The 24,910-nt window shown below is 40.3% G+C and overlaps 1 protein-coding gene across 3 annotated transcripts in view; it reads left to right on the top strand.

Moving 5' to 3' along the window:
- LMBRD1 (LMBR1 domain containing 1) overlaps positions 1–24,910 on the top strand; it is a 273,786-nt gene that overhangs the window by 188,069 nt on the left and 60,807 nt on the right. For all 3 annotated transcript variants that reach the window (XM_067562532.1, XM_067562530.1, XM_067562531.1), the window contains exons 10-13: positions 11,431–11,495; positions 12,520–12,622; positions 22,325–22,429; positions 23,599–23,748. In XM_067562532.1, coding sequence (XP_067418633.1) covers positions 11,431–11,495; positions 12,520–12,622; positions 22,325–22,429; positions 23,599–23,748 — 423 coding nt within the window. The remainder of the gene's footprint in view (positions 1–11,430; positions 11,496–12,519; positions 12,623–22,324; positions 22,430–23,598; positions 23,749–24,910) is intronic.

Raw genomic sequence — 24,910 nt, 5'->3', positions numbered from 1 at the left:
TATAGGAGCAATAGAGCACATTCCACAATATCACATAGGGAAGGGATTGTACTCCCACTACTTTTTTTTTATTTAAAAAAAAAAAAAAAAAAATGGAGGATGGAGACCCATATTGGATCTTCAAAGACTAAACAAGTTTGTAAGGTGACGAAGATTCAAGATGGTCATGTTGTCCACTATAATACCAGCACAGAAACAGGGGGACTGGTTCTCAGCCTTTGACCTTCAAGATACTTATTTCCATATCACTTTCTACCCAGTGCACAGACACTTTCTCAGATTCACACTGGCAGACAACCATTACCTATACAAAGAATTACCTTTCGGCTTCTCTACGGCACGAAGATTTTTTTTTTTTTAAAAGTACTAGCCGTAGTAGTAGCAGCACATCTGTGCAGGGAAGGGATCAGAATATTCCCTTACCTAAACGACTGCCTATAAAGACACACAGCCAAGAGACACACTGAACAATATCGCTCTTTTGAAGCCTAGGTCTTATAATAAACATTGAAAAGTCCATTTTAAATCCAACACAACAATTGGAATTCATAGGTGCTGACCTAAGCTCAATAATGGCGAGGGCATCATTACCATCAACCAGGTTCCAAGCTATAGTAGACCTCTAACACTCTCAGTAAGAAAAAGCCCAACACTAACTGCTTGCATAGCCCTTCAACTACTAGGACACTTTCTTTGTAGTCAAACATGCACAGCTTCACATGCAGTGTCTACAGGGATGGCTATCAACCACCTATAAACCACACAAACATGGCTTGAACATTAATGATGCCAAACAAGGTCAAAGGATCACTACTGTGGTAAACTCATTCCACCCATATTATGAATGGAATCCCATTTGCATAACAACCACAAAAGGTTGGGGGAGCACATCTACAGAACCATACAATACAAGGCCGATGGTCCAAAAACAAATCTGTTAGAGCTTCTCACAGTTTAGAACGCATGCCACCACTTTCTTCCACTCATAAGGTAACGAGGGACAATATTGCATGCATATTTTACATAAACCAACAGGGAGGATCAAGATCCTCCTCACTATGCACTGAAGCAATAAAACTCCAGTGCATCCAACACAACATCAACATATCAGTGGTGTACTTACCAGGATGCCAGAACGCCACTGCAGACATCCTCCGCAGACAATTCGACCAAAGCCATGAATGGGAATTGAACAATATAGTTCTGAAAAACATTTTCCAACAATGAGTCACCCAACAATCAACCTCTTCATGACTATGCAAAATCACAAATGTCCCCTTTTCTGCTCAAGGGCAGGAATGGGAAGGAGAGTGATGGGGGGGATGCATTTCTTCTCAATTGGAGCGAACACTTCCTGAGGGCATTCCCACGCATTCCTCTGATACTCAGTGTTAGCCACAAAATACACATGGACAGGGCGATGGTTGTGATAGTGCCTACATGGCCCAGACAAATCTGGTTCTCCTGTCTCCTTTAAATGTTGATGTACACGCCTATCTTTCTTCCACTTCTCAACAATCTTCTCCCTCAGGACAATGGCCGGATTTTCCACCCGGATCTACAGAAGCTTCATCTAACAACATGGTTCTTAAATGGTTTGACATAAAAGAACTAAAATGCTCAGAGTAGAATAAACATATCTTATTAAAAAGTAGAAAACCTACAACAAGGAAAACCTACCTTCAGAAATGGCATAGATTCACAGCCTGATGCAAAGATAGACACACCAGCACACATTACAACCATCCAGGAATACAACCCTGAAATTAAAAATAAATAAATAAATTAAAAAAATCGGGACTATCAGTTAGCTTGCTAAAAGTCCATCTAGCAACCATTATGGTCTTTCACGACAAAATCAATGATAAAACTGTGTTCACTCACCCAACAGTAAAACTATTTGTCAGGGATACAAAAGTATACCCCACTATATGTACCCCCACACCACCATGGCACTTAAACCTAGTACTAAGGACCATTACCAAAACCCCATTTGAACCTTTAGCAGCATGTTCGCATCTACATATATTAATGAGTATCCTTTTCTAGTAGCTATTACGTCAGCTCACCATGTAGGAGAGATTGGAGCTTTCATGGCCCATCCACTCTACAAGATTTTCCATAAAGACAAGATTACGCTCAGATTTCATCCAAGGTTCCTCCCAAAAATGGTATCAGACTTCCATATAAACCACCGAATTCACTTATCTACCTTCTGTCCTAAACCTTATCACAATACCCAACAAGCCATACTGCATACTCTAGACGTAAGGAGGGCAATAGCCTTCTATCTACACCGAACAAAATCTTTTAGAAAATCAGGGAAGCTCTTTGTATCAGTGGTGGAATGAACAAAAGGCAAACCACTATCTACTTGGAGATTATCAAAGTGGATATCAGGGTGCATCTACTCATGCTATGAACTAAAACACATACAAGTTTCCTTAGGGATGAAAACCCATTCAACGAGAGCAATGTCCACTTCTGTAGCATTCCTCAACAACGTCCCTGTAAAGATGTATGTAAGGTAGCTCCACAGGCCTCTACACATACGTTCACAAAACATTATGCCATCGATCATGCATCCAGAGGAGATGCTGCCTTAGGACTGTTAGTCCTTTCAACTGTCCAACCAAAATATACTGAAGTCCCTTCCACCAAATGAGGGGAACTGCTCTAGAGTCACCTAAAGTGGAGCACGCACAGGGACGCCACTCGAAGAAGAAGAGAGGGTTACTTACCTTGTGCAGTAAATGAGGTTCTTCGAGATGTGTCTCTGGGGGTGCTCCATTACCAACCCTCCTCCGCTCTACTTTAGAGTTCATACACTGGACTCTACGGTGGAGAAGGAACAGAGGGGGTCAGGACGCGCTCGCACTAAAAGATGTGCCAACGGCTCTGCAAGATGGGAGCTGCGCATGTGTGACCTGGATGAGTACTGCTGTAAAATCTCCAATCAAGGGACACGAGGATGCACTGACACCTAAAGTTGAGCACCCCCAAGGGGACACATCTTGAAGAACCTCAGTTACTGCACAAGGTGAATAACCCTCTCCTCTTAGTGGCCCGCTAAACATTGTGCTTTGATATTGCCACCATATTTGATAGGCCAGACAGTCAGCCTGTCACAATGTGGAGCAAGAGCAGGACAAGGACTACAAGCAAATGAAAGCCTCTATTCTAGACTCATTGGATATTAATGAAGAAATACATAGCCAGTTATTTTTAAGTCAGACATTCCTGAAGGGCATCCGACCTTGCATAATAGTTCAATGCTTGAAAGGACTTTGCTGATGGTTCCTCCGCTCACAGAAACAGTCCGGGAGTGTGGGTTGCTGAGTTAATTTTAACTGAAAGAATTGTATGGATTCTACTAGTAAGAGTTCAAGAGAGGGTGCTATGACACCATTCTCAGTCTCCGTTAGACACTATGAAACTGGAAAATTTCATAGCATCCGAAGGATCTTTAGACACATAATTTCCCAGAACTTCAACACCCTGCGGGACCAGTCAAAAGAAGGCATGAGGCATCAATACTAAGCCCCTAACTGAGGGGGACACATTTAGAACCCCCATCTAGGAGGGCTAGGCTGTCTACTTGATCATGGGGAGGCCCTGGAGAGTGATGGGATAGGGCTGCAGCAGGGTCCTTAGATGCTCTAGTGCTATCCTGTGACCAAATTTGCCTCCAAAGAATGATGCCTCTAAGGTTAGCCCAGTGATCTGCTACTCCTGTGGGTAGTCAGGACATATAAAGAAAGAATGTTCTCTCATGGAGTGTGAATACACTCAGGGCTGGGCTGTGGAGATGTGTGACTGTAAAAAGGCAAGTGGACAGTTTCATTCTGGGGACAAGGGAAGAGAGTGCCAGTACTCCTATACTCTGGGTTCTGCTAGACAGTAGTTCAGGCCTCCCTGGCCAGGGAGGGCAGCATCCGAAGAGAGACAAAGTGTGCAGTATGGTGATGTAAAGGCCTCTCTTAGCTGGTGATTATGGCTGACTGTGGACACGCACACCAAAACCATCACAGTGGCTTTGGCTGGAGAATTGATGTATCCAGTAATAGGATGAGACTGACGGTTTTTTCCCAACAATTATTTCCCACAATTTCCAACAATTCCCAACAATTATGGACTGAGGCCGATCCCTTTGCACAGAAAACGTGGACCTGGTAGGACTTCGGGATTTTTCCTCAGGAACTTCAGTGCTGGAGAAGAAGTACCTATTCTGCATTGAGCGAGACCAGCAGTCTGTGGAGATGAAGACACATCTACTAGTGCCACACAAATACTGCCAATTACTGGTGCAACTTGCACACGACATCCCTTGTGCCAATTACTTGTGGTGGGAGAAGATGTTATGGGCACTGGCTTTGGCGCCCATCAGAAAGTGAGGGAATATTGCTCGTCTTGCCGGGAATGTCAGTTGTCCACCACTTAGGGTGCCCTGAGGTCTCCTGTAGTCCTTTTGCCACTGATCAAGACACCATTTGAGAGAGTAGGGGTGGGCATGGTTGAACCTCCTAGAGAAGATTGCCTCTAGGTAATTGGTAGTTATTGGCTACGTGACTTGATATCCAGAGGTTTTTCCCTTTGCACTTCAAAGGCAACTGCAATTGCACAAAACATTTTTGCATGTGGGTTTCCCTAGGTAGAGATTAATTGACAAAGGGACCAGCTTTACCTCACAGGTGAAGCAAGGGTTGTTTTCTTTTGAAAACCAAATCCTTAAGAACTTCTGTGTACCTTCCCAGATGATCTCAGAGAGAGATTTAGCAAAGCCCATCTTCCGTCCTGCCACCTCAATTCGTGCTGTGTGAATGCTACTGAAAGAAGCAGAAATTTCAACGCAGTATTTGTATGAACATCCATAGTTAGAATAAAAACAGTTGTTTTGTTTTTAAAAAGGGATGAGCCAGCTTCACATTTGTAGCAGTAATGTAACTCTGTAATATGCAGAACAATTGGAGTTTCAGACTAGGACTGAAAACAGGGAATAGTGAGAGAGCACCACACTAGCTCTTTGAGGAAGAGTTGCTTTGTCTCTCATGTATGGTCTATACAGCTAACTTATTAGCAGAGGTGATTAAGTCTGAGAGGTGGTTTTGTGAGGTTTTTTGGGTTTTTTTTTTTTTTTTTTTTTTTTTGGCAGCCTTCAACTGAAGGAAAGGAGTAAATTCCTGCTACAAGAACTTTATCTTCCATTCAGTGTAATTATATGGCCCCTACTCACATATAGTGTTAACTCGAATATTTATGGGTTTATATATACTATATGATGCTGGGGAGGTGTTGTTTCTAGTCTACAAATTGAAAACTGAGTCATAAGGAAGCTAACTGGCCCAGTATCATATGGGAAATATGTGGCAGAGCCAAAAACTGTACCCAGGTTTCCTGAGTCCAGTGCCTTAACCACAAGATTACCTTTCCTCCTTCTGCCTGTAAGATGCCACATGCATCTCTGGCCCTGTGTAAGAAATAGTAATAAACATTTGGTGTTCTAAGCAGAGTAGTAAAGTGAATTAATGGAATTTATATTAGTTTAAGAACACTTGGGAAGTGGGGAAAGACATGTTACATAGTGATTTTTAGATACCCATTACCAGTACCACTTGTTGAAATACTCAAGTTTAAATATAGGTAGAGAACTGAGATGTGAAGATAAGAGTTTGTGAAGAATGATAATGGTTAATATTGCATACTTGGGTCTTTTACAAGTTATTTCTGTGGAAGAAACCTGCAAATGCTCGCAGAACTTTGCATCTCCCCCTCTGCTTCATGTCCATGGTGTAGTCAGTCTTATGTTTTAAAACAATATAATTGAAAAGCAGTCCCTCCTCTGCCTATCTGCCTAAACCAGAGTTTTTTGTTTGGCTTGCAGCATTCAACAATGTTGTAACTGAAAATGCAGGAAATGATAATCTAGATGATTATAGTGTTGCCATCTATTACAGGACAAATACAGTATTCCTAAATTGGGTCTTGTTAGGAACGCATGAGGAAGTAAACCATTTTCAGCTATTTTATTTTAAAATGTAAATATATTTTTTATTGATTTGGTATCGTGTAGAGACTTCATGTTTAAAATTTTATAGTTTACGTTTAAAATGAGTAACAGATACTATAAATGCTTTTCCAGAAATAGTCTTACACAGCCTTACTCAGCCTCACGCTACTTCTTGCTTTATAGCTAATTTCTCTATAGTTTTTGTGCTCTGTCCCCTTCTGCCTGATGCACACTAGGCCTCCACTTTAATATTATTCCATGCTACTTCCAGGTTTTGTTGCTTGTTAGTTTCTGTAAGTTCTGTTTCATTACACATTTACTACCACCTCTTATTTGATCTCTCCAAGTGCATGCCCTTACACCTCTCAACGTTAAACTGAGTTTGCCGCTTATTTGTCCATCTTGCAAGTCTGTTCATATTCTCCTCCAGTTCTGTGCTTGCCTTGACATTATTCACTATTCCTCCAATTTTGTTAGTAAATTTAGAATTCAGGTCTCTTTCTTTTACTTCAGGTTAGTTTATATAGATTTTTAAACAGGATTTGACGCAGTGACAAATCTTAAGGGACTTTGCTTGTTGCTTTCCAAAATGGCCTACTAATATTTACTAGATAATTTTGTACCATGATTTCCCACCGGCTTTTATGCAATTGGTTACTTTAGTATTCATTCCCAAATCATTGACTGCAACGTTTTTATAGCCATTATCAAATTCATTGCTTTATAGCAAAGTGACTTATGCCCAGAATCTGCCTTTCTTTTTTTCTTTGTCAGCTCCATCAAAAGACTCCTCCTCATGTCTGATATTAAGTTGCTCCTTTATACCCATATTAATAACTATTCTTCTTCAAGTACTTGCTCATGATGATTCCAAGTAGGTGTGTGCACACTGCGTGCACAGTTGTCAGAAAGTTTTTCCCCTAGCAGTACCCATCAGGTCAGTGCAGGCACCCATTGGCGTAGTTCCTCCATGACTCTGTATATAGGGCCCTGCTGACCCGCCACCTCTTCAGTTCCTTCTTACCTCCTGTGATGGTCACTGGAGCTTCTAGCATTTTTCTAGTGATAGAGAATTATTGAACCTGTAAATAGTAGATTAGAGTTAGTTAATTTAATTTATAGTTAAATAAGTTTTATTTGGTGGCCCCCTTATTACACCCTCAGACGGGCGCAAGCCTCAATCCGAAGAATTCAAACTTTGTGGGACCTGCCACAAACCTATGCCAAAGGGCAATCCCCACGAATCCTGTCTGAAGTGCCATGGGGAAACTTCTCATATTTCCTCACTGTGCCTGAGCCAAAGATTATTGAAGTCAATGTAAATCCTTTCATAAATCAATTCATAGTTGATGAAGTCAATATAAGGTACCTTACCACTGTATCTGAACACCTTAAAATCTTTTTAGTGTATTTATCCTTGCAATACTCCTTTGAGGTAGGAAAATATTATCCCTGTTTTACAGACAGGGAATTGATGCACAAAGTGAATGACTTGCCAATATCTTGAGAGAGTCTGTAGCAGAGGGGAGAACTGAACCAATCTCGCAGGTCCGAGGCTTGTGTTCTAAGCATGGAATCATCCTGCTTTCTTGAATAATGTAGTTAGAGAACAACTTTGTTTGAAAATGTTTAAGATAAAAATTCAGGAATTTTGCAAAGTGAATTGTTTTCTTGAGTTTTATTTCATTGAAGCCTTACGATGCCATCTCAGACTGTAATTGTCTTAAACATTAAAACATGATCCATAACAAGTAAAAACCCTAACCCTAAATATTTATCTTCATGTAAAAAGGAGCACCCAGAACACTATTAAAGTAATACTGTTTATTCTTGTGAACTGAGAAATGGAAAATACCAGTGCTAATATGGAAATTGTATTCTGGCAAATTGTTCTAGAGGTGAATTTTTCTAATATTACTGAAGTGTTTAAATTCACAAAAATACAAGAGGTACATTTTAAATCCATAAATTAGTTAAAGATGTTATTGCTATTTCAAGTATTGGGGTAATTTGGAGTAAACATTTTAAAGATAAATTTTGCAGTGAAGTGAGTCTTCGGACAACAATGTACTGAAATTCAAGCAAAGAAGCTGGTATAATTTGCTTTTAGTTTTTAATATTGCAACAGTATTGGAAGAAAGATCTTGGAGTGTTGTAATGGATATTCTTATTAAAATGACTGTTAATGTGTATAGTGCTTATTAAACTTAGGATGAAAAGTCATACATATTTTGAGTTAAGTCCTCAGTTTGGATATAAAAATAGTATAGTAACTGAGTGAGAACTTAATCACTTCAGGAGAGTTATATCAAAGGATCTGATCATGCCAGTGGTTGAGATAGGTTAATTATTAGTTGCAGGTTAATACATAAGCATAAATTGTGCATTGCAGAATACACAGAGATCTGCCCCTAAGGGTAAAGATTTTTTTATGTTGTTAAAGGAATAACTGTCTGAATCAGAATGTTCTTTTCAGGGAAAGATGTTATAAATAAAATTTGGTGACATCATCAAAAGTAACTGCGCAGAATGGTTCTGAATAAGAGATAAGGGTGGATAAGGAAAGCATAAGTTCTAATGAATTGAAATGAAAATACTGAAAAATTTTAACAATACCATAGTTATAAAAAATTCTGAATTTGATGGATATTTAGTAACTTAAACATCAACAGTAGACCACCATAGTATATGTATATAAAGGTGGATTACAGTCGAACTCCTGGTACAGTAGTGATACAGCTAAAGTCAAGACTGTGAGTAGGGAAAGATGCACTAGAAGATAGGCATTCACTTTTGCTATATCAAATGTGAGACCATTCTGGTTCTTCCAGAACGTACTTTAGGAACCAGGTAGTAAAAGAGATGGTGAATGGAAGAGGGAGAAACACAACTGGGATTAATTTGATAGGGGAACAAGAGTGATGAAGAAAAGTAATGTCCGTAGGAAAAAAAGCTTGGAAATACCTATACACTTAGGCCTGGTCTACACTTACCTGGTGATTCGGTCTCAGTCGACAGGAGTTACACAAGCTATGCAGAGTAGCTTTTGTAACTCCCATCGACTGCTGTGCTTCCCTTCTGCGTGCCATCTTCACTGCACTGCGCCACTTGAGGGGGTGGATTTACAGCGTTGACTTCTGGATCAATTGAGCAGGTCTTCACTGACCACTCAGTCAATCCAGATAGATCGATCTGATGGTGGCGACTTTGCCGCCATCAGTATAGACATACCCTCAGTTATCGAAATGAGAAGTAAGTCTTTCCCAACAGTAATACTCCATAGAAACACCTACAGAGGAGAGAGAAAATGTTTGATAACATAACTGATTGTGTTGGTGGCTGCAGTTGAATGAAATATGGAGGATTAATAAAAATTAAAGCAAATTGACACGGACATTCAAATTATTAAGAACTTGCTTTTTTATTTTTTATTTTTTTCCCTGTGCAATATCTCACTCAGATCAGTGCTGGAATCAAGGAGTTAATGATCCTGCAGGAAGACAAGAATTTGGCTTAGGGCAACATTTTGGCAAAATTTGGATTGAAATGCAATAAGTTTTATTGCCTAAGAACTGCTAAAAAAAAAAAAAATCTAAGGAGTTTTCTGAAAGAAAAACCTTATAGAAGAGGAATTGAAGGCAGAGTATTTTTAATTTTTATTCCCAGATATCATCCAATACATTTTTTCCTGTTCCGAAATATCTGTGGTTCAGAAATGTATCTCTCAGTATTTTAGGATAATATCTTCAAGGTTCAAACCGTTTTGTCCAGCCATGCACTTAAAGCTCAGTCCATGGAAGTGAACTTTTCAGTGGTTCTGGCTTCTTAAATTCATGTTCAAGGTGGCTCTGTACAGAATGTGGGGAGTGGATTCTTCAATTTATCCACAGTTTTGCACAAGGAAGAGACATTAGTTTGTAAAAGCTAGTTAGCATTATAAATTATCCACTCTTTCTAAAATCTCAAAAACCAAATAACATGAAACCTACTAAGGTCCTGCATTCATGCTGCATTCTGGTAAATAAGCAGGCCCATCCTATTTTTTAGATACAGGATCTTGTCCCTTGATCTACTAATATTTGACACAACAGCTGCATGCTGTTTGTGCTAGGCTGAACTAAATTGCTAGTGCACCCTATGTTGCAGCTGCAAAGCAGATGGGAATAGTCACAGGTATATTGATTGTCTCTCACTTGTTATATTTTCAGTCTCCTAACATTTTTTTGATCAAAACGTTCACCTGCTGAAAGTTGTTTGAGATCTGGATATTATGATGTGATTACCTGGTAAATTCTGTGATCTTGTATTTTAACTACTGTCAATAGTTTAAGTTTTTTAGAATTTTTGGACAGCAGAATGGCTAAGCGGCTCTACTCTAAGCTTTTCTTGAAATTGTAATTTTCTTTTTTCCTTTCAATGGGCTGTTTTGATTTTATTTTGCATTTTGTTTAGCTGGTGATTTTCTTTTTCCTAGTCTGTTCTCAAAAGGTTCTGAATGATTTCAAAGACAATTTTCCTTCCTTAGGGGACTTAAATCTCTGAGTTTAACAATATCTTTTTGAAAAATGAAATCCTGCATGGCTTTGAAACACTAAACATAGCCTTTGAAATACTAAATCTTACTTGGCTGAGGGGGAACTGGAAGTGTATTCATGTTGCCAGAAGCCTCTTTACTGAAGGTGTGCAGAATGGATGTTTGGACATTACATTATTTCACTTCTTTATTAGACTTATCTCCTGCAAATGAGGTTTTCAGCAAATGAGTCCTTTGGCAGTTGTGTAAAGTAAAGCTCTCACTTTCTCTTCTTGTACTGCTGTTTCCTCTTGAGGCTTGCCTGTTTTGATTCTTTTCCAGTGGAGAGGACGACATACAAAAGAACAATTACCAGTGATGGCATTTTTTCATAGTCCTCTTCCATATGGACCCAACATAGCAAGGGAGGATATTAACTCTGTGCTTCCAATTTCCTGTAGGTACAGCCAGATCTCCATTTGGTACCTACTTTAACTCTTCTATGCTTTTATACTAGAGCAAGTATGCCTCTTACTCTTTTGTTTCAGTGGCTGTTGAATGGGAGAGCACGGTCTCGGCTTACAGCAACATTGCATATTCAGTTCTATGAATCAGGTTTAAGTCATTGCCAGGCATTTTTGCCTCAGTTAATGCTAGGGAGGGAGGGAGATACTATTTAAGTAGTTAAGTGAATACCCTTTATCTTTGTGAGCATTTCCTATCAAACTCTTCCCTCATTCATAAGTCATTAAAACATTTGTGGAAAAAGTAGATGGAAATGCTCACAAATATAACATCTTAGCTCAATTTGGTGAAAAGATTATAGCACATGGACATAGTATTTTTGTGCTTTTAATATCAACTTCAGAGAGTGTTTCATCTATTTTATAATAATATATCTTTGTTTTAGATCATATGGGGAGTGTTTTTCATCCTTGTGGCGCTGTTGTTCACCATTTCTCTCTTCCTGTCAAAGTAAGTATATTGCAGTATCCATTTTGTAAATCAGTTACACAGATCATGTACTGTATATCTTATGTAAGCTAAAATCCATTAGTGTTATCTATTAATCTTAAGAATTGTCTGCTTTACTTAAGAAGTGTTCTGCAATGGTGTGCTTTTTTCATGGAAAATTATCTTTGCCACATTCCTGTAACTGATAGTACTGCTATACTTTAACATTATATACCTAAACTAAATTTGGATAAACTTGGACAGATAAGTCATTAAAACATTGATTAAATAAAGATTGGTCTGTTTGTCTTTTTGCTTAACTATTCACAATAAGAGACTGAGCATTCTCCCACTGTTGCAGCAAAGAAAGTAAGGATGTGTGTAGACAAATGCAAATTAAGGGACTACTTCTGTGGCATAATATAAGCATTTCTTACTTGCCTTCTGAGTTAGGGAAATAGTGCTCAACACCTTGCAGTATTGAGCCCTCAATCTACTTTCTGCATTATTAAGTTCTGGTCATTTCCATCTTTTGTGAAGCTTAAAGTGGTACAGTCAACTGGAAATCTAAGTCATTTATTTTAAAAAGGTTGTCTGTTACTTCATCTGTCCCCAAGTCCCCCTGTGATTTTTTTTTTTTAAGTTTAAGCATCACCTTTCCTATTTTAAAAATATTTTCCTCTCCCCTGATTATATAAAAGACCCATACAAACAAAAACAATACATACAAACAAAAAGGGAAAACTGACCAAGATACATGTGCGTAGTCTCATTGACGTCACATGAATTATTTCACTCACATGTTTGCAGGACCAGACTATAGCTGACAATACAGGGGAAGCTGTGACATTCACAAAGTAAAGAAACTAAAAAAGTTTTCTTTCAGTTATAACTTTTTTGGTGTTTGTTTTAAGAGTTTCTTAAAAACCTTAAACAGAAGAGTAATTTTTAGTATGACATCCCTTTAAACTAAAACATAAATAAAAATCTTCTATGAGAAGGGAAAAAGTGTTCATAATTAACCAATGTTTCTTAATTACTGCAGCTTGGACAAAGCTCTACATTCAGCTGGCATCAATTCTGGATTTATAATCTTAGGAACTAATCTGACCAATCCATTGAATATGCTTTTACCTGTTCTACAGACTGTAAGTTTAAAAAAAAAAATTGATTAAGATACATATGTTATAACATTGCTAATATGTACGAGGATCTAGGAGATCATTGCAGATTAAAACATTTTGTGAGTCTGCAACTCAGCTAATAATAAATCAAAAATACAAAACTTCACTTTTAACATGCTTTATTTTAATTCAGTATTGGTAGTATACTGGTAAATATGCTGCAATTGATATTATAATAGTAAATCTTACTAAGATACTTCACTGTAGCAATCTATTAAATATTTGAGAAGTAGAAAAACATTTTGTGACAACTGTCAGTTATGCACATTAGCACACTGAAACATCAAGGCCCTCTTGCACTGCATATGTTGTTGAAACATGGGATTCTTCTTCAAGTGATTGTCCAGACAGATTTCGCTCTTTGGGAGGATATGACTCATGCACATGTGGTCAGATTGTTTTGAAATAGCTGTGCCTGCACTCTGTGAGCACTGTGACCACTGTAGCTGAAAGTTTAAGGAGTGGGTTGGCCTCAGTAACCTCTCATTTCCTTCTTACTATCCATGTTTGCGAGTTGAAACTCTGCAGTGTCTGGGTCTCTTCAACCTTCAAGAAATAAGCTAGAGGTCGTTGTTGTTATGGTTAGACAAATATCTGTTGGTTTCAAAGGGACTTTTTTTTTTTTAAAAAAGGGCATTGATAGAGTTTCCAACATCCCTTCCATCCCCCCAGTCCCTCTGTGCACAAGCCTAAAATAGCCAGAGGCAAATCCCTGTAATTCAAGATTTGTCCTGCCTGTGATACAACAGTGCCCACCAGTGTTGGCCATTCAAAGTGCCTCTTGTACCTCTCTCCTAAGCACATGTCTGAGCACTGTTTTTGAAGCATGCCTTGAAAGCTACAGGGGGCTGACTGAAGCTACATCGCGAGACCTCAAAGCAAGTGTTGTCAGATCTGGATAAACAAATGGGGACATCTCCTCTTTCCATCCAGTCTCACTTCTCCTGTGCCCCACTGACCACAGTGTCACCCTGCACTCAAGGACTTCCACTTTTGATCCAGGGATGGAGCTGCAAGGAGCATAGCTCCTGGAACTAGAAAAGGCACAGTTATTCCTCCGTAATCAGGAGACAAAAGTCCTCTCCTAAGGCTTTGACTCACTGAAATAAAAAGGCAAAAATGGCACTGAAAATTGCTTCACAGGGAGAGCACCATGCTGCCTCCTGTACTGCTCACACTGTTGACCCGCTGTGATGCTGTATAAAAAGAAACATGACTAGTTACACTACAATAGGTACCAATGTTACAAAGTTGCAATAAATCTTATTCAAAGTATGTCCATGTATGGTACCAATGGAAAGGTTATGATTTGCTAAGTATGAAAGTCTTGTTTATACGCATGTATCGTCTTTCTATCTAAAGTTATGAATATTGGCTATGTATTTGTATCTCAAACATGTTGTGTTCGTGGGTGACACCCCTAGACAGATTTACATCAGGGCTAACCAGCTACTTGTTTATCTCCTATTAGAGACTTGACTCTCTCAATGGACTGTTGAAGAGACTAAATACACACAATGAGCCTTTCTTGGAGACATGTCAGAAAGCACTGAGGCTGCCCAGTGACTCATAATGGCACATAAGGACATGTGGCCCAAAACAACATCTCTTGACAGTAACTTTCCATACATCTGGTCTGAAGATATAAAAGGGAGCCTGTGACATCACTTTGTGTTCATTTCCTGCTTCACATCTCCGGACTGGATTTCTAACAACAAAGCAAGCTTTTAACAAAGGGATTGAACCCTCCACCAGTTTGGACAATCCAGAGAGATTTTTTTTTTTTACAAGCTAACAGATTTACATTACTGCTATGATCCTGACCTGCAATTTCTGAAAATCAATTGTAATGTATATGATTCTTTAACCATTTGATAATTGCTACTTCTTCAAGTAGTCTCCCCGTGTGTCTTCCACTTTAGGTGTGTCTGTGTTCCTGCTCTGGTGATCGGAGAACTTTGGTAGGGTAGCAGTGTCCATTGTGCCCTCACATGCAGTGTCCCTCCTTATGCTGCTTCATGAGGCTGGTCAGTGCACGTGGGCTAACAGTCTTCAGTTCCTTCTCAATCACTCCTGGCTAGAGACAGAGCATTTAGCAGTCTGTTAGTGGATCTTTAAGTTCATTTTCAGCTGTAAATCTTTTACTTTGCAAACCTTTGGTTTACTATTTTTGCCTTTTTGTTTGGCCATCTTTAACAAAAGAAAAGACTTAATTGTGTGTTGTTCCCAGTGGGGGAGGATGCCTGGCTCTCTGGGCTTCAAGAAGTGTCGCACTTGTAGCGAGACAATCCTAGTCACAGAAAAGCACTCTGTCACAAACAAAGCAAGTGCTGCTTCTGCTGACAACTGAGATCAAAATTTCACAAAGACAGAGAGCTTCACCAAAAGATCATCTTTATGGAGGTAGCTCTCTGACCACAGCCCTAGAGTGGTGGATGTGAGTCTTCCCTGCAACCTTCTAAGTCAAAGGGTAGTGAGTTGAAAAGATGGTCAGAAGACTCCTTTCATAAGTCGAGGAAGAGCTCTGGGAGCCCTACTAGCAAGTGAAAACGATATCCATCTTGCTTGATATCCTCGGCACTGCCGGCACCAAGACAATCCGGTGCCCAGGCTTCCAATATACTGCCAGGTACTGCTGATAAGCCCATGGACCCTTTGGGTATGGGCACATATGCTGCTGTATGAAAGGACAAGGAAACACCCTAAGATGATCCTGGTATGTGACTCCGTTTTGGTACCGCCAGCGGCACGAGAGAGATTAGCATAGGCAAGCTCCTTATCACCGGCACCAACACCGGGGAGGTCGGTACTGACATATGGCCCATAGTATGAAGACCAGAAACTGGTCAGAGATCCCAAAAAGGCCATTGTGGCATAGGACTTGGCTGAGCTAAAACCTTCTGACTCTCTGCATCCCAGTACCAGAGTTCCGGAACCATGCCAAGCCAATCAAGGGACAGTTCCCCTCGGACATATCCCGCACCACCATTCTCAAGCAAGGAATCAGAGTGAGTCAGATGAGGGCTATATGTACTTCTCTCAGGCTCCATAAAGGACCACCAATAGGATCTGGGAATGTACTACCAAATGGCACTACCATCATCCTGGTATAGACATCCATGGGCACCTCTGCCAGGCCCTATGCCACAATGGCCTTTGTGGGATCCCTGGGCAGTGCACCAGCAACCAGCCTCAGGAGTGCCAAGCATGACACAGGATCCTCCCCAGGCATGTGCCCTCAGCCCAAAAATCAAAGAGCAGGAAGGTGAGCTAAAGGAAAAGGCTTTGCCTAAGGCCATATCTTCCTTGTCCCCTGACAATACAGTCACGCCATCACAACCATCTTTGCTGGATGATTTCTGGCAGTTTCAGGAGCTGACAAAAAGAGTAGTGAACAACCTCTGTATACCCCTGAAGGAGGTGCAAGATGTCCAGCACAAGCTGATAAACATTTTCCATGCCTCAGCTATGTCAAAAAATTGCCCTGCTGGTCAATTAGACCATCCTGGACCTAGTCAAGGTCATATGGCAAATCCCGGCTTCAATGGCCCCGACCTGCAAGCAGGCAAACACAAAATACTATGTCCCTGCCAGGAACTCAGAGTTCCTCTTTACCCATCCGCTGCCCAATTCCATCATGGTGGACACAATTAAATCCCGGGGTCAGCAGCACTGTTCCAGAAACACACTATGTGACAAGCACTGGAAGCGCCTAGATCATTTCAGTAGGAAGACATACTTATCAGCTTCCCTGCAATTCAGAATTGCTAGTTACCAGGCATTACTGACCAAGTACGATTACACCAACTATAATAGATTCATTGATTTTACTGAGAAATTGCCAGAAGCCTCTCAGGACACCTTCAATGCCATAGTCCAAGAGGGACGATTGGTGGCAAAGACGGCCCTACAATGAGCCCTGCTGCAGCTGATACAGCAGCCCTGGACCATCTCCACAGCCGTGGAGATGAGGTGAACTTTGTGGCTCCATCTTTTGGGATTGCCAAAGGAAGTTCAGATAACAGTCGAGGACCTTCCCTTTGAATGTGTAAATGGCTTCACAGAGGAAACAGATACATCGCTCCATTCCTTAAAGGATTCGGTCCCTGGGTATCTACACTCCAAGACAAAAGAAACATTTAGTGATCAATACCGTCAGAGACCATACTCATCCCAATTTATGCCTCAGTTCAACTACAAACTGCAACAAAAGAGAAATAAGTTATCTAGTATTAAGCCCTTGGGGGCCCAGTCCTCTACCCAACCACCTGCTCAAAAACACTTTTGATGAGTAGGTTGAGGCACAGCAAGATCACTCCCAATTATCATCTGTTCCATTTGGTGATCACCTGGTAGCATTCTGTAGTACCTGGGAGTGCATAACCATGGACAAATGGGTTCTGGAAATCGTCAATTTTGGTTACTCCATCCACTTCACCTCCCTAACCCCTCTGCATCACCCTTCCCCATCCCTCTTCAGGGACCTCTCTCATGAAAGTATGCTTCAGCAGTAAATAGACTACCTCTTATAGCTAGGAGCCATAGAAACAGTACCTCAACATCTATGAGGCAAAGTGGTCTACCCTTGGTATTTTCTAATACCAAAAAGAAAGGGTGATTGGAGACTTATCTTAGGCCTCAGAGCTCTCTAGTTTATCAGCGTTCAGAAATTCAAGATGATTACCTTGTAGACGATCATTCCCTCACTGGTTTTCGGCCCTTGACCTACAGGATGCCTATTTGCACATTGCGATATTACCAGCTCACAGAGGCTTCCTAAGGTTTACCCTAGAAAATGATCATTACCAGTACAGAGTCGTCCCCCTTTGGACTGTCTTCAGTCCTAGGAATGTTTTCCGAAGTTCTCTTGGTAGTAGCCACCCATCTGCATTCTCAAGGGATTACGATCTATCCTTCTCTTATCGGGCCCCGGTCTCTGCAGTATCTGGGTATCGGTTGTCTTATCTAAAGTGTGCTTCAAACTGTATACGTACCTGCTACATCTTAGGAAAGAAAGACTTACCCTGACCCATCAGGTCTCATTCCACTCAAGCCCAGGTGACCTCCACAGCTTCTTTGAATAATGACCCTCTGACTGAGATTTGTAGAATAGTGACTTCACCATTCAATATGCTTTGCTGCAGGCCTTGAGATCAGATGCAAGCTTTGATAAAGCAGTCCTTCATGTGATATTTCAGAAGAAAAGCCTTTTACCAGTCATCAAGTACAGGATTCTGCTTGCTAGTAACCAAGAGCGGAATCTGTGTGATTCAGTTACTTGAAGGAGAGAATGCCTATTTACACTCTAATAACTGTGGTTCTTCAAGATGTGTTGTCCACACAGATTCCATGACCCAACCTCCATCCCTGCTATTCGAAGCCCTGAACGTGGGATTATTTATTTGTGAAGGAGAAGAGAGGCACAGGCAGTTGAGGCAGCTTCATTCCTTCTACTGTCAGCTATGGTGGATGGAAAGGACAAAGGCGTGGCCCCAACAGACATTGCTATTTCAAAATAATCTGATCTCACACATGATATATGTACAACAGGAGCTGTCTGTGTGGACCACACATCTCAAAGGACCCCACAGGTATTGCAGGGTAAGTAACCATTCTCTTTGATGGAAAAAACAAAAAACTCATAATATGTGGAAGTGTATATGTGTAAAAAGTTAGAGTAGACTACAGTGTTTGTTTGCATGGGTAGGAAGGTGCAGTGGCCTTCCTCCGAGCCGGGGCCCTGCCGGCCGACGAATCCAGCACCAGAGGAGCGGAGCCTCAGCCAAGGCTGAGACCATAAGAAGCAGGCCCCACAGCTCAAAGTGGAGGAAGCTGCCGCCGGAGGCAGACGTGTGGCCCCGCCGGCTACAGCCAAGGCCTGAACCGGGCCGGACTGCTGACACAGGTGAACGTCTCCCAGCACAGAGGCCCCAGGAGCGACCCCAGTGGCCCGCCTCTAAGGGCTGGATAGGGCTTCTGGGCCCTCTAGACTGGCCTAGCCCTACAGGCCTGAAGGATTGGGCCAGGCCTCAGGCCCCAAGCGACTGGGCCGAGCCCCCTGAGACAGAGGGCTGGGAGTTCCCCCCTGATGCCGACCCCGACTTGGAAATGCTGCCAGAAGCCGAGCCCCCAGAGGCGGGACCTGACCTGGAGGAGCTGCCCCTCGCTGAGGAGCTCCCCACCTTGCCACCCATGGATGAGGAGGGACTGGCTGGTTTGCCCCGGGCGGTGTACCCCAGCGACCCTGAGGAACCAGAACATGCAGGTACAGGAGGATATGGGGAAGAAGAGGCCCAGGGACAGCCATAGGCGTGGCTGTACAAGGGGCAAGCACCGTCAGCGTGTTGCGGCGGGAGCCCCGCTGACTTAGTGGCAATGTCTTTGCCACTGCTAGGGCCCTGGGCTGGGACGCAGTGGAGTTGGTTGGGCCTGCGTCCCTCTCCCCTCCCCCTTATTCTTGCCACCCAGAGAGCGAATACCGTCCCCTGCGCTCCCGACTCGAGGACGCTGCTTGCCCGCCCTGCCGAAGGCTGGGGCAACAGACTGCTTGCCCTGCCGAGGACCGGGGCGACAGACTCATAGCCACAGCTAACTTTCCCCTTGCAGGAAGGTACAGTGGCCTTCCTCCAAGCCGGGGCCCGAAGAAGGGCCACAACCGCAGGATCGGATCGGACTGGACCCGGTGCTATAGCATATCACAGATATCTTAAAAAAAACTAAAAAAAACTTGTACATGTATTGAGTAGTAACCTGATTGATCCGACATATGGTATTCTTATTCTGATAGCCTACCAAAAGGCAAGTTGTAATGACCCACATAAAATCCAATGAAAAAAATGTAATTATACATGGTAAAAGCCAAGAGGATTTTTTAATCAGCACTGTTGCCTCACCATCCTCTTTCTCAGTTTCTGCAATGTGCTGGGAACTATAAAGAACTTGTGTTAAGGAAAAAAGATAGTGCTAGAGAGTCAACATAGCATGTAACTTGTCAATAACTTGTGACTGCTGAACTCGGTGGTGGGATGGAAAAGATGATTCCACTTCAGGTGCTTGTACCATGGACATCAACAGAGGAAAAGAAGATTTCATTAGTGATTTTGGCTGTCTCTGTTCTGCATACCCAAACTAGGACATCCTTAAAGGAAACTGATTTGTTGAAACTATAGTAAAGAACAGAATTATCAGACACATTGTAAAGGGAAATCATGCTTCACGAATCTACTATAATTCTTTGAGGAAGTCAACAAGCATGTGGACAAGGGTGATCCAGTAGATATAGTGTACTTAGATTTTCAGAAAGCCTTTGACAAGGTCCCTCACCAAAGGCTCTTAAGCAAAGTAAGCTGTCACGGGTTAAGAGGGAAGGTCCTCTCCTGGATCAGTAACTAGTTAAAGGATAGGAAACAATAGGCTAGGAATAAATGGTAAGTTTTCAGAATGGAGAGAGATGAATAGTGGTGTCCTGCAGGGGTCTGTACTGGGACCAGCATTGTTCAACATATTCATAAATGTTCTTGGAAAAACGGGTAAACTGTGAGGTGGCAAAATTTGCAGATGATGCAAAACTACTCAAGTTAAGTCCAAAGCAGACTGCGAAGAGTTACAAAGGAATCTCAGAAAACTGGGTGACTGGGCAACAAATGATAGATGCAATTCAATGTTGATAAATGCAAAGTGTAATGCACATTGGAAAACATGATCCCAACTGTACATATAAAACGATGGGGTCTAAATTAGTTGTTACCACTCGAGAAATCTTGGAGTCATTGTGGATAATTCTCTGAAATCATCCACTCAGTCTGCAGCGGCAGTCAAAAAGCTAACAGAATGTTGGGCATCTTTAGGAAAGGTATCGATAATAAGACAGAAAATATCATATTGCCTCTTTAAATCCATGGTACACCCACATCTTGAAGACTGCATGGTCACCCTATCACAAAAAAGATATATTGGAATTAGAAAAGGTACAGAAAAGGGCAACAAAAATGATTAGGGGTATGGAACAGTTTCCATATGCACAGAGATTAATAAATCTTAGACTTCTTAGCTTGGAAAAGAGGTGACTAACGAAGGGATATGATAGAGGTCTATAAAATCATGCCTGGTGTGGATAAAATAAATAAGGAAGTGTTATTTACTCCTTCTCATAACATAAGACTTGGGGCTCACCAAATGAAATTAATAGGCAGCATGTTTAACATGAACAAAAGGAAGTATTTCTTTACACAATGCACAGTTAACCTGTGGAACTCTTTATGAGAGAGGATGTTGTGAAGGCCAAGACTATAATAGAGTTCAAAAAAGAACTAGATAAGTTCATAGAAGATAGGTCCATCAGTGGCTATTAGCCAGAATGGGCACAAATGCAAAACCATGCTCTGAAGTCTCCCTAGCCTCTGTTTGCTAGAAGCTGGGAATGGGTGACGGGATGGATCACTTGATGATTAATTGTTCTGTTCATTCCCTCTGAAGCACCTGGCATTGGCCACTGTTGGAAGACAGGATGCTGGGCTAGATGGACCATTGATCTGACCCAGTATGGCCGTTATGATTTCCAGAGTGTTGGGCGCCAATCTGCACTCTGAAAACCAGGCCCAGAAGATGGTGCCTACCTACACAAGGTGTATGTTGGGTTGGAGAATAAACATGCATAATGTAAATACTTATAGGGATTTATTTCACATTTTAATAACCACTTTTAGAATCCAGTATATTGTCTATTTTTTCCTTTTTTTAAAAAATAAGACCTGCTCAGGAGTAAATATTTTGAGCAGACTTGTCTGAAGAGTTCAGAGGCACTTAAGCCACATAAAAGTTCATATCTATTAAAACAGTAGATAACCAGGAGATAAACAAAGTGCTACCAATAGGTAAACAAGGAAAAGGATAAAATTTTGGAAATACTAAGTGATTGAATATATTGTACCAAGGGGATGAATATGGAAAGAGAACTAAATATTGCATAAACATTAAGGTGCTGAGGAGCAGGAAGGATAAGGGATAATATCAAACCAAAATATTATTTAATGTGTTGATAAATGTCATGTTTTCCTCATGAATAATATTTATTAAGTAGAATTAACCAGTCAGTGTAATTTCAGATTCCTACTAAGAAATGCTATCAATAGTACTTTCTTAAAAAGGTTGTGTAAGTTACATAAGTAATTGTGTAGTTTTCAAACAGGTTTATTTCAACTTTGACTTTCATACCTCTTTCTTGAGTAACATTATATCTTTTATATTAACTCTTTCAAAGAGGTCTCCTGTGCTATTCTATCTCTGGGCTTTACTTTAAGTAGAACTAAATAGTTTAGTGCAACATTTGAAATTTGAATGAAGCAATATCTGATTCAAACTGAGGTGAACTTTGGAAAAATTCACAAAGCTATTCAATCTTTTTTTTTAAATTGGACCATTAATTGTTTTATTTCTATTGTCAATTAACTGTCTAATGTTTTAAATCAGGCATTTTCCTTCCCTTACCACTTCAAGGACAATCACAATGAAAAATTCAGTTATATTCAGCATTCCGTTGTGTTAAGAAATCTGGCTTTTAAAATTAAATGGTCAAACACTCTTGTAATTTGATTGATGTTCAGTATTTTAATGTTAATTTTTAAATTTCATTTTCAGCTTTTATATGTTAATATTTTTCTCTTTTAGGTTTTTCCACTTGATTATATCCTAATTACAACAATTATTATGTATTTTATCTTCACTTCAATGGCAGGGATTCGAAACATGGGTATATGGTTCTTTTGGATAAGGGTAAATATTACTTACTTACTAAAATTGAACATTATAAATTACTATGTAAAAATATATATCTTTTAAATGTATGTAACAAATACAAAAGGACCTTGCAGAATTTTCTCTCTGCTATGTACTAAAAGTTGAAATGCTGTGAAGCAATTATTCTTTTTAAACAATATTACAATACATTTTTTGTATCAAGAGTCTTAAGAGCTTCTACTATGTTTTGAAAAGCTAGATTGTATTTTGGCCTGATGGCCTAGCTACAGGACAAGCAGTTTCAGCTTGAGACAAAATTTCAGGTACCAAGCCAGCAGAGTCTGGGAGCTTTGTGAAAGCAGCACATTCAGTGTATTGCCAAACCCAAGTATTCAAAATCATGATTTGTGTGTGGAGGTTGGGGCTGGAAGCCTGACTGGGAATGGATTGTCTTCTGGTTTTTGAGCCTTGAGATTGAAAGTCACCTACCTCAAAAGTGTGTGAGCATTTCAGGGCCAAATTCAATGTTTAAAGGGGTGTGCAACAATGTAGATTCTCCATTGGTTGCTCTGAAGATGACTCCTATTATCCTTTCCTAATCTCGAGAGTGGAGGAACTACCAGTCTATCCTTCTCCCTTACCATTATCTTGTCTGTTTTCCCTCCCCACATTCTTCACTTTTCCACTCAGATTCTTCGCCCATGGTCTCTTGTCTCCAACTCCAGATCTTCTCCTGAATGCTATGTTCCTCAGTTTCCTGTCCAAGTCCCTAACCTTAAAATCCAGGAAGTGGCCATTTTTACTAGGGGCAGTCCCATTGCCACATGCAAAGCCTGTAGGTATTGGTAGCCATCTTGGATGAGGCTAGTTTGGTATCAGCCATATTGAAAATAATGGGAGGTAGTGACAGTCATTTGGAATAAGGAAAACTGAGAGTTTTGAAGCTAGGGATCTTAGATTATAGGATATTTGGTAAAAATTTGTTAATGTTTCATCATTTATATAGTATATCTAGAGGCTTTTACAGTTATGCTTGGGGAAGGATGTTTTTTGAATATATTTCTAATGTCTCTTAACAGTAGAGCTTCAGGCGCTGATTGGGAAAAGAACTAATATAAGTATCTAGTCTAAAAGCAATGCCCTTTGATAGACTTCAAGCTTGATAACCTAATCTAATATTTGTACATGTCTTCTGTTTTTTTTAGTTGTATAAGATTAGAAGAGGTAAAACTCGGCCCCAAGCACTCTTATTTCTCTGTATGATACTTCTGTTGATTGTTCTTCACACAAGTTATATGATCTACAGTCTTGCACCTCAGTATGTCATGTATGGAAGCCAAAAATATCTGGTACAGGTGAGACTTCCCTTTCTTATATATAAAGCTATATATAACTTACCTTGTTTTAAAAAATATATTAAAATTGCATCGATGGGGTGATGCAAAGCATAGCCCTGATTTTTAAGGATGTTGAAGGGATACAACCATAAGATGCTCCTAGAGTTATTTTGCCTCTGAATATTTTAGAGGTGTGAATGCCACCAAAATCGTTGCATCCTTTTACGCAGTGCAGTGTGTAGTTCCCATGTGCTTTGCTGGCCTGGGTGGAGCAATAGAGGGACCTGGCCCTACGCCCACTCTAGAAGGAAAGTACAGCTGTTTCTGCAAGCTTCCAGCATGCCTTATGCTCTCTCAGAACAAGGAATTGCTTTTTATTATTTTCATTATATTTTGATAATGGCCAAGGTTTCCTATCAGGGAAGGTTCCCTACCATTGTGGAAGTTTCTGTATAAACTCATAGTAACAGATAGTTGCTACACCAGAGAGCTTGCTAATCTAAAAACAAAAACAAAAAAAGGGGAAGGCATAATAGGATACAATGTGATGGAGTGATAGAGGGCATAAATCTTGATGGTTCTGTTTTAAAAAAATATTTTAAACCTTTGCCTTATTTTTCAAAAATTATCCCCAGACTTGCTTTTATTCTATAAATGGTACTTAGCCGTTTTCTGTAGTATTAGTTAATTATAAACTTTAAACTTTTCAGTTACCAATTTTAACTACAACTTCTTTTAACTCCTGCATCACTGTATTCTGTTATCTTTAAGCTTTGCCTTTTCTTTTCTATCTCCTACCTTCTTCTATTTTAAATTAGTGTTAATTCTTATACTTCATATTTATAATATTTACCTCTTTATATTTTTAAGAAAAAAGGTACATAATCATGAGGACTTCAGTCTGAATGACATATGCTGAAGGTTTCATTCTACCAGTACTAATATGTTCTTGGAATTTCCAAAACTTAGATGATGATTTCTTAGTTCAAAACTTTTGCATCCAACATTCATTAGACCTGATATTGACACATGTTGAGGGTTTGATCTCTGAATTAAAATCAGTGGTGCTTAGTGATCATGTTTGCACATAACAGATGTAAAGTCCAAACTAGCAATATGTATTTGGTGCTTTAAAAGGGACAACTTCACAAGGTTGAAAACAATGCTGGGCCAAAATGAG

Source organism: Emydura macquarii, unplaced genomic scaffold (assembly GCF_026122565.2).
Source record: "Emydura macquarii macquarii isolate MOO-44397 ecotype Brisbane River unplaced genomic scaffold, CSIRO-AGI_Emac_v2 contig_2437, whole genome shotgun sequence".
Classification (NCBI taxonomy): Eukaryota; Metazoa; Chordata; order Testudines; family Chelidae; genus Emydura; species Emydura macquarii.
Note: the sequence above shows the minus strand (reverse complement) of the source record. Positions and strands in the feature narration are given on the sequence as shown.